The sequence below is a fragment of the Ixodes scapularis genome, unplaced genomic scaffold (assembly GCF_016920785.2).
Source record: "Ixodes scapularis isolate PalLabHiFi unplaced genomic scaffold, ASM1692078v2 PGA_scaffold0__279_contigs__length_252992795, whole genome shotgun sequence".
Taxonomy (NCBI): Eukaryota; Metazoa; Arthropoda; class Arachnida; order Ixodida; family Ixodidae; genus Ixodes; species Ixodes scapularis.
In genome coordinates this window covers 22480851-22497080 of record NW_024609835.1, presented here as the reverse complement: position 1 = coordinate 22497080, position 16230 = coordinate 22480851, and the positions used below count along the sequence as shown (strand labels likewise).

Genomic DNA, 16230 nt, shown 5'->3' with positions numbered 1-16230 from the left:
CCAGACTGTCAGACCGCGCCGAAGTGTAAACGATTCAAGATCCAATACAGCGACAACGATCTATTGCCGTCTCTATTGTTTTCGTCTGTGTAAGCGGGCTTTAAGTTACTAAAGTCGACTCCCCTTGCTTTGTTCCGAAGCGAAAAACTTATATTTTAACGCAGGGACGGATAGTTGTATATATTTTAGTATCAAATCTACAAAGAAAACAAACGTGGTCTGCAGCGCACTATCTCGTTGATAACGGCGTGGCCGAGGGAATATAAAGCCATATGGAGTTATTATATTGTACGCTAGAGGTCCAACTGGCGCTAGTTTTCTTGCGGTTTCAAATTGAAGCAGACGGCAACCACTCTGAATTTAACATAAGGTATTAAATGCATTTTCTCCCTGCGCTTAATTATAAGAGCAAATATCTCTAATAATCAGTACGTATACCAGATCGCTTGGAACATTTCTCAGTCACGTAGACAAAAATATTGGTCAGTTACCGCGTTTTTAGATCAAAAGCAGGGCATTCGAAACTGTTTTAAAATGGCTCCGTATATGTATATTTATGCGCACTGTACGACGCTGTGAGCGCGAACACTGCATCGGCGCTTTTCTGTATTGGGATCTACGCGCCAAAGCAATGAGGAGCATCTCGAGATTCAGGAGTGATGTCAAAAACTTCGTTCTAACTCTGGATCAGTACCCACCTCTACATGTAGAGTGGACGATAAAAAGAAACCCAAGAAATGAGTGTGAGGTGCAAAAATCGACATTCGTTTTGATCGCTCTGCTACTCACGGATGAGTGCAAAGGTAAGTTTGTTCTATAATTCCAAACTCATATCTGCATACTCGAAAAGTTTTAAAATGTAAAGCGTCAGAAACCTTTTACTGCTTGGTAAATCAAGCACAACCATAAAAAGATAAACACCTCTTATAGTGCGTGTATACTTCTACAGTTTTACACGTTTTAGACACACCTAAATGGTGGTTATTTTAGTGGCATACAGATCTCCCTGGTTATTAGCTTCATCGTGGTTTCGGCGCTCCAAACAAGCCTTACGTTCTTTTCGACAGTTATTCTTGCTTAGATTCGCCGCTTGTCTTTGCACACTTGCCGTGGAACATAGGACTGGGGCCGTAATACTGGGGACTTAACATCGCTCACTGATTGGACAAATACTGTAACTAAAGCGTTTTTATTTTTATAATGTTAATATTTTACCTACTTTTCGCTACGGCCCAAGTAACAAAGGTAATTCCTGTTATTCTCCGGCAAAGCGACAAAATACACGCGCGTTTTCCCGTAGGAATGCACCAGAGCATCGCAAAAGTGGACTGGTTGCTGTCGGCTTCAGTTTGAATCCGGAAGTTCCATAGACACTAACGTCAGTTGGACCTCAAGCGTACATTATGATAACTCTATGGATACAGCAGTCTTGAGCTTGTCTGTTTTTTCCTCGCTTGTTAATAAAAGCTTCATGCTATCATCCTGATTACAGTGTATACAAAAATGCACTGAGTTTACACAGTACCTGTCCTGGCGTCAATCGTTCTATTTCTGTCTCGTCGAAGCATCATATACGACCGACCGAATTTTGCTGTTTCATTCTGAACATAAATAGTTCGCTCTGATGTCATTTAACCAAAACGGTACTTTAAGTTGCGCCTAGTATCACTATAAATCAAATATTTGTCATCAAACCGGAAACTAACACGAAAAAAAAACCTTGTTGTTTTTGGCAACTCAACAAAACCTATTGTCTTCTACGTGGACACCATTAACACGGCCACTCGATCCCCCCTGTTGGTGCGGCCTGCCGATGTTTTTCCGAAAACAAAAGAGCGCGCGTGAGAGGAGAACTTCTCCCATTTTCCGTGGGGGCGCTGCACATCGGTGAGCGGTCTTGCGATATTAGCGGCGAGATGTTTTGGTGGCGCCCTCCTATAGTTCCCCCTTGTTACGTCATTACCTTGCTAACAACAAGTTCGATGGTGTTCGTAAATAGCATGGTGGAAGCCTGAAATCATTGCGCTCTCAAAGCAACACTGCCAACACCGTCAAAATTAAAGTTCTATCATTCCTCTTATTTCCGTCGATGATAAATCCCCTTCCCTACGTCATAGTCAGCGCTCGGCCAATCGTGGAAGGCCGACCACAGCGACGCTTTCGGTCGCGCACGGGGCTAATACTCTGTTTCACCTCGGCGGCACAAGCTCTCGTGCAGCAAGGGCAGCTGTCAACGCTATGAGCTCACGCTTCCAGCCTTCGCTGCGGTACAACATAAGGTGAAACGGAGTTTAGAGAAGGCGCCCAACGCGCTCTTGCTCCGCTACCCAGATAAAATATCTGCCTGTCATTGGCTTCGGCAATATCGAGGCGCTGCCCCGGTTGCAGAAGGCAGCAAAACTCGCTTTCCCCCCACCTATGCACCGGCGTGCTCGGCAAAAATATCGTAGTGTCACTCTGCACTCGCGTGTGTGGTTTGTGTTGGCATTTTGGAAGCTGCCGGAAATGTAAATGCGCGTTCTAGTTCTGAGTGCTAGACGGCGATGAAATGTGCCAACTGCACTCGTGAAACAGGAAATCCTGCAGTTGAAGCACAATAAAGTCTCTTCCGAACTTGAGTTCGCACCGCTGACTTACATGGCTGGCTACTTGGCCCTCGATTGCAAACAAAAGGTGACCATTTTTATTTGTAGAACTTGTCATAATTTCAAAGTAATTAGCTGAAACATTCAACCTAGCAAAGGAATAAGAATTTCTCAGTGAAAGCAAGGAAGGTTAATGTGTAGAACCCGCTAAACGTTGCAGGTGACGTGTCCTGAATGCAAGCGCAACTTAAGGGAAATGCATCGCATGACGGAGCATATCAGTCCATGTTTAGCCTTGACCAAGTAGGACTGAGCTATCCACGACCTGAAGCTGTCTGGCTGTGCAAGCTCGTCTGCACCTTTGTCGATAGGGCTCTACAGTCGGCAGATATTCGCGGTTGTGGAAGGATTTGCAAGTTCCTCTCGAGCGCTGTGCTTCCACAATTTATGGACCGCCGACTGATGTGGTGTGTTAACTGCCGAGACCCCTACCACAGCGAAGAGCTCTGCGAGCTCTTTCTGAGAAAACTTCTCAGACCTTTTTTGGCAAACTGGGCTGGTGACCTAAACAGCCCACTCGAGAATATATTGAGGCTTCCGACGCTCGAGTACGCGCGAACTGTGCCATTTATTCGTCTGTGAAGGACAATATAAAATCGGATTCCGGGTGCATAACTTCAGCAATATAAACTTCATTGTTCACAAAAAAAAAAAAAAAAAAAAAAAGTCCAAGGAAGTCGTATAGTTCACATGCACTCCGCATGTGAACTATATGACTTCCTTGGTCTGTTTTTTTTTTTTTTTTTTGTGAACAATGAAGTTTATATTGCTGAAGTTATGCACCCGGAATCCGATTTTATATTGTCCTTCACAGACGAATAAATGGCACAGTTCGCGCGTACTCGAGGGTCGGTTAAAACCGGAAATTGTACGGCCTAGCTATATCCAACTATAACTCATATATTACAGAGGTAATAAAAACGGGGCAACAGTTACGGGACCAAAAAAACGAAAATTCGCTAATACTGCAGCAGAATGCAGCTTTAACGCGCAGCCTGCAGCTGAGTGTGCTTTTCGCAGAAAGGATCATGTGCTTTTATTCTACACATATTTGTCACATCATACATGCAATCTGGCGTTCGTTTCAATTAAATCTTGCGGCTTCACGAAAAAAAAAAAAAATCTAAATTGCCACACCGGGCCGGGCCGGGCGTACTGCTCCTTTTTCACTATATTTCATCTCACCTTAGCATGGACTAACCGCGAACGCTGTGCTAGCGCGAGCGGCTAGCCTTTACTGCCTTGACTGGAGCACTCGCTGCACGAGCGCTCATGCAGCCGCCGAGGCTTCCTTCTAAGCAACTATCTAGCGCTTTTAGCACGCGCGGCCAACAAGTACACACTAACGTGAAACGAAGTATAGAGTTTCTCGATATGCTCCCCCGAAAGGAACTTTATCTCTCACCGATAACGAGCGCCACAGCTGGCGCTGCGGGGTAAAGTAGAACTATCGCTCTCACCGGCGGAGTGAGGTTTACGGCAGGCCGCTCCCAAGGGGAGTCCTAATCGAGTGGCCGTGCCATTAATATCGGCAGGATAGCCTGTACCAGAAAATACATTATTTTCGTTTGAGAAAGATAAAAAGTACGCACGACAAGTCCCAGCTGTAAAGAAGCTCAAGCCAAACACGAATTCCTGAAGTGCGCCCAAGACCTTAAAGTTCTTTCAGTAATCTCATAATACCTTCACATAAACCGCTAAAAGGAAAACGGCGGACTAATGAGCTTTATATTTTTCCAGCCTTTTAGAGAGCAGCTTTTAGGCCATTGTTTCCTCCTATAGCGGCGTCGGCGGAACCGCCCCGCTAAATTTAGCGGGAAATTGAATTGGTGTTGAGGTCACGTGACGTAAATTTTCACGCTGAATCTAGCAGAGAAGCTGAATTCGCTCATGGGTGACCTGACACGAATTCGTGTGACGTCATTTTCTCCGCTAATTTTAGTGGGGAAACTGAGTTGGTGTGGGAGGTCGCGTGTCGTCAATTTTCCAGCTAAATTTAGTGGGTAAACTGTCGGAGGAGGGGAGGGTATGAAGGAGAAGGTTGGGAGGGTACACAGGAGGAGGGGGGAGGGTACGGAGGAAAAGAAGGAGAGGAGAGTAAGACGAGGAGGGGAGGAAGAGGGGAAGGTACGGAGGAGGAGGAGGTGCATACCCTTCCCTCTGTACCCTCCCTTCCTCCTCCTCAAGAGCTGCGCTCTAATTTCGCATTACAGAGATTTGTAAACGTCTTTTATTTTTGTTAATTTTTTTAGCCGGACAAGCACAGCAAACGGAATAAACTGGTGTGCAAATTATTGTTTCTTTATCTGAGTCATGAGCCGTAGCTTGGCTAATAGCTATTGAAAAGCAGGTGCAGAAATAACAGGAGAGTGCCGTGCCAATAACGAAAAAGTTATGATGTATTTTTTCTCGTAAGAAGTAAAGTTTTCCGGCCGAAAGATAAGAAAAAAAATCTCCAAAAACAACTTTGTTAGGATGCCAGTACGAGTGGAAATCAGATAAGATTTATATGCCACACTTGTTTTCCGTACTCATATTCAACGAAATCACCTCCGGCCAAAGCGAGCTCTAATGTCTCTTTGAGAGAAAGGCGTCGATCTTCTAAAAAGCGTTGCTGGAAAGTTCACAAACGCGAGGCTTTCGAGTGCCCTGCTTTCTAATTTCTTCTTGCGACGTGATTTTCAGTGATTTATTCAAATACCTGAGATATAGAAGCGAGTATAAGGAATGTTTTGCCTCTGTATTCTATATCAGTATATGAAATATAATTCTCGCGGGTATTTCGGATTGACATCGAAGATATAATTTTATAGCATCCTGCTTGTGTCTGCGCTTTAAGCTCAAGTCTACTTTCCCCTCACGACTTTCTACAAACCCTTATGGCAAACAGCAAGAAAAAAAAAATATTCTGGTTAGGTGTTTTTACACGATTTGTTGACGTTACCTCCAGCTCGATGCAAGCGCCTGAACAGTGGCTCTGGCCTGTGGCACCGCCGGGCGCGCCCGCCGTTTCTCGGCCGATGTGTGAACTACTCTCGTTTAATATGGTCACGTGGTTTGATGACGTCACTTAGTTTCCTTCCTATAGCAGCCGCCGCGAATGCAGATCTGCGATTCAAAACGCCGACGTCTTTGTTTTACAGGTCAGGGCCGGCTAGACGGCGCGTTCTGCCACTTCACGAAGGAAAAGAAGTTCGAGTTCCTCGAGCGACTGCAAAGTCTGAACGTGATCAACATCGAGATGGAGGCGACGCAGTTCGCGTCCATGTGCCATCACGCCGGCGTGAAAGGTGAGTCTCGTGAGACGTGGTTGGGGATGCTTTCCGCCGATTAAAACCGAATCAGATCACGTGACGGGAGCAGGAAATCAACGCTGAGGTCGGTCCCTCTGGAACCAAAATACGAGTTTCACATAACGGAGACTCGTGCTTTGGCAAAGATAAACAGCTGTGGGGAATGCAGGGTGGGGTCTCTTGAAAAACTATCTGCTGAGCCCCCCTATTGGACACATATATACTTTGTTTCACTTTAAATCCAGACACAGCCGGTGCTAAGACTTATCAAACCGCGTAAAAAGCGCACTGGGTGTTCTCCACATAATTGGTTCAGCAATAATAGAACACTTAGACACTTAAGAATCATCACGGCGTCGCGCTTTTGACGCTGTTGATTGGTCCCGCAGGCTCGCAAACATACTCGCGTTTTCATCGTTTCAATGCCGCGCCCCGTCTGTCCAACGGAGCGTGGGAAAACAAACATTTGGCTCTTCGAGAAACGGGCTTCCTGCACGCAAATGATCTTGCCAAGATTTCCTGAATGATTTACAAGAAGATTGAACGAGGGCTGACTGCTTCACTATGTTAATTAACTTGACATTGTTATGTGATTATGTGATGTATAGCACAAACGAGTTTAGATAGTTTTTCCCAGGAAAAACACGTCTCGGGACACGAAAAAACACAGTGCATTAAGAGGCGGATACACGAATGTACGTGCACCGTCAGAGTAGAAAATAATGTAGACGTTTGGTAGAAAATAATGTAATACCATTGGAATAAGTTAAATTATTTTTAAACAAAATTTATGGGTTCAGGTAAGTTATAACAAAAACCATTAATTGATCATTCAGTTATGCATTGTTATACAAACTCCCCAAAACGGCACATTAAGCGATTGTCAGGAACTATTTGAATCCCACAAACGAAATTTTAATAACATGTACCACTCTATATTTTGGAAACTCCAACTAACGTGAGTGAGCCTTGTAACGCACAAGCTAAAAACGACATAAAAATATATTATATTTTTCTCACCAGGGGCGCTTCTTAAAATTTGAGATCTACCTATCCGATTGTCACTTGCGCATAATCAGACTCTACTTAATGTCGCCCTTACATGGCTGTGACTTGCGAACAGAAACAGGTGGGACAGAAGCAGCCGAAAGAAATAGGCGTGTCCGTACCAGGAAAGGTTTAGCAGCAATGTACAGTGCCCCTCAAACTTAACGCCACCACTCGGTTTCGCAAATATTGATCGATTCAATTTTATTGGATGCTACCCAAACATGAATTGATCCCTGCAGCTGCTGGAATACCTTCCCCTGGTTAAGTTTTCATTGGGGACGCAAATCTTCACCAACAATTTTGACTGCTATGTTCAGGAATAGCTCAAAAAGTGAAGAAACCGAACCATCTCGTGGCGGCGTTAAGTTTGAGGCGCACTGTACATTGTGCGTAACAAGCTATGGACGTTAACAACCTCGACAAGAGACACATAAAATTAAAGTATGGCTTTTAGCTGTCATTACATTACAGAATTTGTTCTTAGAGTGATGCTATTCTTCGTACCTTATGTCACCAGCGTGAATCGAAACGGCTCTGAGCATTCATTAAAGCTATAGGAGAGCTCGAGCTGGGAGGTGAGCTTAGATACGGTTCAGGACAGACGAAACAGCATCATGTCACAAAATTACCTAATGGGACCACCCTAATGGAGTTAGGGCACACCAAGAAAAAAAAAACAATATAACAATGCTGTTATAGGACCAATTCTATGTTCCTGTAAGTTTGCTATAATTGTTTTGTAAATGGCGCCATAGTTTTGTGGATAAATCGATTTATTTGCGGGTCCCTCGGATCCACCCCATTCAGGAAGGTCGTGACAATCTCGCACATAACGATATACTCGGCCCTGAAGGGTTCGCACAAAACACCAGCGCGTCCGGCGGGGCCGAGCCATCGCGCGCGACATTACGTTTCCCTGTTTTTTTGTCACTTAGAATTTTTCAAAACAGGAACAACAAAACCGATGGCTGTTTATCGTGCATACATCCCGACATCACACCGCGCAACAGGCTTAGCATGGCATTTATAATTGTTTTCGCATTGGGACCTCGTAAGCGTTCTTTTGACACCCATCGCATCTGAACGGAAAGGAAACCGGCGAGCCAAGACCGAAGTACGGAGGGTACCTTGATCCGGGCGGACGGAAGGTCAAAGGGCAAGGAGGCGAGAGCGAGGTAGCCTCGGAGAGTTGGAGTAGCCGACTAGCATGGTGCTATCATAATCATAGTGTGGCGAGCTTGGGCGAGCATGTGAGCATACAACCTCCTTGAGGGCATGGGTGAGCCCGAGACTAAGGGAGCGCTCAACCACACGATCACGATAAAGTCGTTATGAACACCGTGGTGCTACTAACTTGTGCAGCGACGTCAAAATTCGTCCACTGTTGCCTGGTCGCCAGATGAAAATGATCAACATTCGTTAATTGATTATTGCAATTACTAGAGCTCTAATAATCATGAAACTTGGTGTATGTACTGAGTAACCTATGATTACTTGATTCCAACTGTTATCTGCTCGTTTAATTTCCGTCTTTCCTACCCTTTAAGGTAGACACTTAATTCGTATAAATAATTAGTAGTAATTAAACATCGCGTTTTCAGTACACAATATTACATGGTTTTAAATCGGAACTGGCACCAATAAGGTACGGTGTTCCACAAGGTTCCATCCTTGGGCCTTTGTTATTTTGCCTTTACATGAATGATATTGTGACTATACCGCAATAACACGATATCATTTTATACGCAGATGACACGAATGTCTTTTTTTTTCAAGTAGGTACTTGGTTTAACTCGGACAAGTTTGTAACAATTGGTTTAATAACTTATCACTGTGGCTAAAATATAATCAACTGCTTCCTAACACAGGTAAAAAAAAATAGGCTATATTTAGGCCAAACAAGACGCCTGTTCTGTGTGACTTAATTTTTTTTTCAAGGTTCAAATATTGATTGCGTAACAACAAAAAGTCTATTGTTGTGGTGTTCGAAGAAACCCCAAATTGGACTTCCCGTATATCGAGAACGACTGGGTAATTAAAATAAACTCAAGAAACTCTTACCGAAGTGGTTAAAATTGCAACTCTATTACTCACTTGTTTATTCGAATCTACAGTACTGCATAATGGTAGGGGGTAAAACTACACAAACAAATATAAATAAGTTATCTTTTACTACAAAAAAAGGTTTCCGGTTTTTCGGGAACCTAAAAAAAATATCATCACAAAATGTCTTCATTTTAGGTGTTAAAAATACTCACTATAGACCAACTTCTGCTTCTAAAAATGTATGTTAATATTTTCCATCGAATTAGACGGGACCAATCACTTTAGCATGTTTCCAAAACTCCCAGGAAGTTACAGTTTCTGACATCAACATTACATATAAAAGCGAAGTCCACACTAATTATGGTTTCTAGCAACTCTCAAATCTCATTCCAGGCACCCTAAATACACATCCCACCATAACACAAATGATGGAACATAATAGGTAATTTAAGACAGTTAATAATAACCTAGTAACCTATATTTAAAACCTTTCGCGACCTGCAGTTTGTACTCCAATATTTATTCTAACATTTTCTAAATTTTAAACTAAATTTATATTTTAACCAGTGCTGATGTACGTGGCACGTATGGGAATGATTCTTTATCCTTTGTTTTTGTCTATTTCTCTGCCGAGTGCTGTAAAAACCTCGGGCTAGGTCCTGTCAGAAGACAAGCATGTCTTCTTTTACCCTAGCCCCTCAGACTTTTTCGTCCGAAAGAAATACAATGCAATACAATATAATTCGATACACATAAGCGACCTTTTGGCATTCTATTTCTCCTTGGTTTACAGGCGCCGTGGTGTGCGTCACGCTGCTGGACAGAACGCAGGGAGACCAGGTATCGACGCCTAAGGACGTCATGCTCAAGTGGCAAGAGTACCCGCAGAAGGTGGTGCTACACTATATCAAGCACAAGCTGGGACATGCACTATAAGGCATCGCGCCATGTCCGTCGCATATTATCGCCGCCTTGTCGTTGGCGGCTTCGTTCTTTTTGTCTCGCCGCGTTACTTGTTGCTTCTGTGAGACCTAGACAAGCGTATACCTATACTGTTTCAGCATAATTTGTCCAGCGGCTAGTCCTACGAGCCTAACTAGCAGAAAAAGGTCAAAGCGAGGCTTACGACTACGAAGTATACAGCGTAACTCGCTGAAAAAGTCATTCTTCAAAATTATGCCTGTTACATTTGAGCCCAAGTGTAACAGGCAAAATTATGCCTGTTACATTTGAGCCACGTGAATATTCATATTTATATTTTTATTACTTTCACGTAATTACTCACACCTAGTAACCGAGCTACCTTTCATTGCTCTTAAATGATCACGTAACGCCAATAGGCAAGCTGCGATTGCTGACCAATGGTGTGGTTTCCAAAGTATAAAAAAAAAAGATACTGACGCAGTTTCGACTTGAGCATCCTATTTGCGGCAGTGTTTGAGACGGTGCCAACATATTGTACAATTTTGGAGATTAATAAATACGATTTTGGGTATTAGTCGACATCATAATCTGACGTAACTGTGACTAGTCACAGGTTATTCTGAAATTGAACAAATACCTCAGGCGACTTCCACCTGACATGGAGAGTAACTCGCGTCTTCTGGGTTACTGGTGGCCGCTGAGGAAATCTTTCTGGACCGATAATTGATCCCAGGACATGTCCAAGACTATCGGTGAGTACCCGGCAGAAAAAACGAAGGCTAACAGTTGGCACTAGTCTTTATTATAACCACGAGAAGATTGTAACCACCACAAGGGCGAGGTCTCACGTTTAATTATTAGATATGGCGATTTAAAGAAAGTCCCAAGGTGGATAAGACTTGCTCCAGAATAAACTAATTTGCAACTAAAAGCGAGACTATACTCCTTGTTAACTGAGTCTGTAGAGCGCTCAGCAAGTATCAAAGAGGTCCCGGGATCAATTCTCGGATCAAGCAGATTTTTTCACCGGCCACTAGTTGCTCAGGGGTTGCGAGCTGTGTTCCATTTCAGGTGAAAGTCTATTTTTCATAAATGTTCTCCACCTTGGGGATTCGCCCTACTTTATGGTATATAACCAATAATAGGTAAGATATAGAGGACAGAAATGAATTATAATTTAGAAATTTTTGAATACCGCCATGGTAACTCTTTTTAGTGTTATGGCTATATTTAGTTCCCAGCTCTGCTTGTTGGCTCACAAAAGCCGCAGCCCCCACCGTGTGCCAGTTTAGGCTGAAAAAGTGGTGGCTATGAATAAAGAATAAAAATGTGTTACTATTATCTATTTATCGACGGCCGGTTGTATAGTTATACGTTCGTACTGTTCTTGTGATAATGATAGACCACAAGAGGTCGAGTCCCGATAGGCAGGCATCCGACCTACATCATTCGAAGACATGCCTTTGTGACTCGTGGGTGTTTTCAGCCGGCGACGTGCAAGCATGTTTCACAGAAAGCGACATCGACGGGACGATGTTTTACCACCAACGAACCGTTTTGACGTGTTCGCGACTCATGTTGACTGTCGACTTGATTGATGTTGATGTTGACTTGCCGCTTAATGTTCTAAAGGAGTCATTGTACTTTTGTTATGTCTGGAAGAATCGGCGTCGGCTTAGCGCAACTTTTAAGGCAGCGCAGAGACGATATCAAAACTTGATATATGGTTTTGGCAACTACATGCAATCCTAATGTTGGAAAGTGCAAACGTAGCTATTGCATACGCCTATTTTTGATTGTGTTGTGTACTCGATCCTGAAGCGAATAAAGTATATGCCAACGTCGGTTGTGTTTCACAGTGACGGGAAGCGAGTATGCTTCACAGTGCGTTCTTGTGCTCTTTCAGTTCGCCTTTTGAAGTGGCATTTACAGGGTGAGTAAAATTGATCTGTGGCTATTCGGTGGGATGGCATGAATGTGGAGAGCAAGTCGTCTGCTTCTTGCCCAGGAGCAAAGTTATTAAATTAGCTCAGTTGCGGAACTGCTCATATACGCTGCATGCACGAACAGTACCCCCTCTCATTCACCACGACTCGCCTGGGGCAGAGCCGTATATGGGGAGAGTTTGGTCAGTCTATGATCTCGCCGCCGTAACGCTCTCCTCCCAAGTGAGCCAATCAGTACGCGGCGTAGAGCGAGAGGCACGAGCGCATGCGCGTGAACTCCCGGCTGCTCCCACCTGAGTGGGGAGGGCCGCCATCTTCGATCATTCGCCCGGCGGAATGCGTGGAATCGGCCTCTAAATCTCGATTGTTGCGTTTTATATCGCTGGCTCTGGCAAGAAAACGACATTCTGTTATTCCTCGGTGGGTTAGGAAGCTAAGGAATGAAGATTTTTCGGCGTATGGCCACAAACTTTTATTCAGGCGAAAAAGAAGTCTGCCCGTAGCAGACGCCGCGTAGCCTCAGCAGTGCTCTTCTCCGACCAGTCTCCGACAGCGTTGCTAAAAAATGGCGGTCGTCTCCTCTCTTCTCCCTTCTTTCTCTCTCGCTCCTTCGGCGCTCTCCTCCCTTTCATTTACTTTTCTCCTCTCCGGCGCCTTCATCGCCACCCACCCACTGGCCAAACTCTCCCCGGTCGACGCGCCGCCGGACGGCTGCTTTGATAACTCGAAGCCCGGCGTATACACCAACGAGGTAGAGGGGCTTATGGTACGTTTACACCTGAGAAGAAATCCGCTGCCGCGGGAGCGGATCCGCTCCCGGCGGCGGCGGTGGCGAGCTGGTCATGTGTTTACATCTATTTCCTTCGAGCAGTGGCGGAAGCGCCGGCTGCGGCAGCGGTTCCCGTAACCTCTCGTCAAATATGACGAGAAGGCGCGAGAGTTCCCGCCTCGGCTCTCTCTCTCCCGGGTAACCTCCTTGCTCCCGGGCGTTGCTGCTGCCGGAAGAACGCGTACTCATGACGTAGGCAGCGTCGCGCCGCGCAAGAATGTCACTTCCGGTCAGCGAAACGCCTCGTTCGGCGGCAAAAAACGGCTCGCCGCCGCGTTTTCCGCCCAGCGTTTCGCCCCAGCGGCGAAAGCTGGGCGGATTCGCTAGCGGATCCGCAAGTGTAAACGTACCATTAGAGCGATAAACCGGGGTTCCGGTCTGCACTCGAAAGTGACCCCCATAAGGCGGCTGCCATTGTACGCAAATTTTACCACACGTCACATGACCAAACCAAATACGTGACGTCACAGGAAAGATGGCAGCGCCCATGCAGCGGCTGGCCCCAGCTGGGCCGGAGCTTGTCGGATACTTTGTTGGTTGTCGTTCGGCTCGGCGAGTTGATTTCAGACGCGGAAGCCGTCATATGAGGCCGGTCGAAAGCGAGTTCAGAGTTCGGCGTGGTGTTTGACGTAGGTATAACGTGAAAATACGGAGGAACGGTATGCATTTCGCTGGTGACCGACCGGGATATTGCCACGGAAGAGACAATCTGACCTACGTTGCTCGGACCTCGGAATGATTCGGATACCGCTAGGATAAAATTTAAGGCGACGTTTCCGTGCTCTCGTTGACCATCGGAATCTTCGAGGTTTGCAGTGAAGCGTGTGCAATATATTTGGATACACAGTTTAGCGACGGAAATTGCGTGAGTAGTGCTTGGCGGTGTGCAATCGTGGTGCAGCTTCGATCAAATGACCGAGGGCTTACTTCGGTTGTGCGGCGCACCGGAAGGCTGCCTTGAAGCTGGTAGTTCCCGTGCCGTGCTGAATGATGCTGTGCTGCTTACAAATTGTTCCGGCGTAGAAGTGCACTTTCACGGAGCACAGGTGTGCGGCGCACCGAAGAGCTGCCTTCAAGCTGGTAGTTCCTGTGCCATGGTTTAGGTGATGCTGTGCTGCTTCCGAAATTGTTCCGGCGTAGACGTGCACTTTCACGGAGCACAGGTGTTGCAATTGGTATTGATCCCGCTGGTCTGTCGCACGTTTCGTCAACACAAACGTTTCATCCACACTCGTTACGCGAATTGCAAGCTGTCCGGACATTTCATCGAGCGTGTTACGTACCCAGCTCACGCCGCTTTGTGGCAACAGTCTGCAGTGGCTCATTACCAGAAAAGTGGTCCCACATCCACTTCAGTTCAGTTCGTCCACGGCAGTCGCCAAACCCCGAAGGAGAGGATTTATTCGGACAGAATGCCACTAAAGCAATGCAGCTTCTTCAGTGGTCAGAAAAAATTCTCTTCTGCGAGTTTTGTTATACTGTCACGGATCCTTGTTCCAGTCCTATCTTCTATCAATATTCACTATTCTGGGACACTGCAGGTCATGCTCAGCTGTAATCGTATGTTCTGGTGGAGGTGCTGGGCACCCATAGCCCTTCACTCTGTGTGAACCCGCCGGCTCTTCAGCCGAGTTACTCGATAATGGGACACGGCTGGCGGACTATCCTGCGTCTTACACCCCGTCGAGCCGTAAGCAAAGTCCTGACCCTAGCCTGGCAGAACAACCGTAAGACGACTGAATACCACAAAAAGTAACCTCGGAAATACACCACGAAGCACCTGAAATCCGAGCCAGTTGCTGCTACCAGGAAAAACCACCGGAATTCAGTCTCCTGTCAGAAAATCCGAAGCTGACTGAGCCAACAATGACAAACCTGTAGCAGCAAACCGTGTCCCCTCCCACCATTGTTTGCATGCCCGTCGCTAATCACACTCCGACGCTTTTTCACGAAAGGTGTATGAAGACGTCAAGGACTGGATTGAACAATATGACAGTGTGGCCCGCCACATTGGGTGGACAGACAACCAGCTCTGCAGAACCTATACTTTTCGTGGAAGAAACTGCCGACGCTGGTCTGAGAACCGTGGATCCTCCTTAACGTCATGGGAAGTTTGCAAGATCGAGCTGAAGCGCGCATTTGTCAGCCAACATCAACGAGAGAGAGCCGCATTCTTGATTCTGTCCAGGACACTGCCCCAACGAGAGCGCCATTGCACTCGTGGAGGATGTTTTGCGCTTGATCGAGCGCCCACGCCCACGCCGACCTTGATGCTACAGAAGACAAGAACCTAAGAATCCCATGCCCCTCACGTGAGGGACAACACCTTCGGCAGCCTTGTCCGCAACCCCCAACAACAGTCGAAGTGTTCATATCACCGAGGCTTCCAACATGGAATGTGCACTGCATGCCCGCGCCTGCCACTATGAACAACTTCCCGGCGTCTCGACACTCGAGTTGTCCAGCTACTACTTCGACGCCAGCCTCCCAGGCATCCACGACATCATCCTCGACGTTCTCTGGGAGGAGATCAGGAAGCTACTTCCTGCCATCAGTTGCCTGGCTTTTATTTTGATTGCCGAGGTTGTTTTGGAACAAGTTTGACAGGTATTTCAACCGAGACTTCTGCGAGCGAAGCGGCATCTGACAAACCAAGGGCAACTTACGCCACAATGGCACGACGACCGCCACCGGCTGCCTCTTAGTATTCAATGCCAATTCAATGAGACACTCTAACGCCGAAGCATTCCCGACATCGTGTGTAGGTTTGTGCTCAACAAAGTACACCGAGGAAAACGTAGGTGATGCGAATGTGCGACCGAAAACCACTTTGCTACCACTGCATGAAGCCGACCATGTCTACCAAAGCAGCCCGTACCAATGAATTGGTCTGCGATGGTTTGTGCCAAACGACCCTCGATTACGTCTCGAGGAGCGACCACGGGAGATTAAGGATTACCTTTGGCGACCTTTGTCCCTGATGCCGAAGGTGCTGAATCGAAGATTCTGAATCCCTGATTACCCCGAAGCTCCTCATGTCCATCACCCCAACAAGAGGTAAGCACGACAAAGCAGGTGAGCGGCGATGCAGTGACAGTGGATTTGGTGTTGGTTGTCGTCCAAGGACAATACCTAAAAATTTGCTGACATCAATTTTCTGTGTCCACTCCACAAAGCTCACAATTTCCAACTTTGAGGGAGAATGCCCCTGAGTGACTTGAAGGAATAGAATGGTTGGTTGCTCTCAAAAGTGAACTGCAAGCATCACCAGACTTGGATAGCAAACAAAAATTGTTGCCAGCTATCAAGTCAACGGTACAGCAAAAGGCACAGCCACGTAAGCAATACATGCCCGAGCTTGCTGCATTGATGCCGAAAACTACCAGGAAAATTTTCGGATTAGGAGACAGCCCTGCAGCTTCGGTGCATCAGACGTCAGTGGCCGCACATGACGTATGATTACAAGACAGCATCAGTCGGTCAAAGTTGCCACTCGA

General features: G+C 46.2%; 1 protein-coding gene across 2 annotated transcripts in view; it reads left to right on the top strand.

Moving 5' to 3' along the window:
• Positions 1 to 11802, top strand: part of LOC8025631 (uridine phosphorylase 1) — a 71381-nt gene extending 59579 nt beyond the window's left edge. For both annotated transcript variants that reach the window (XM_029993357.4, XM_029993358.4), the window contains exons 7-8: positions 5789 to 5935; positions 9828 to 11802. In XM_029993357.4, the coding sequence (XP_029849217.2) occupies positions 5789 to 5935; positions 9828 to 9970 (290 nt within the window). In that variant the 3' untranslated portion in view covers positions 9971 to 11802. The remainder of the gene's footprint in view (positions 1 to 5788; positions 5936 to 9827) is intronic.
• Positions 11803 to 16230: the final 4428 nt, after the last annotated feature.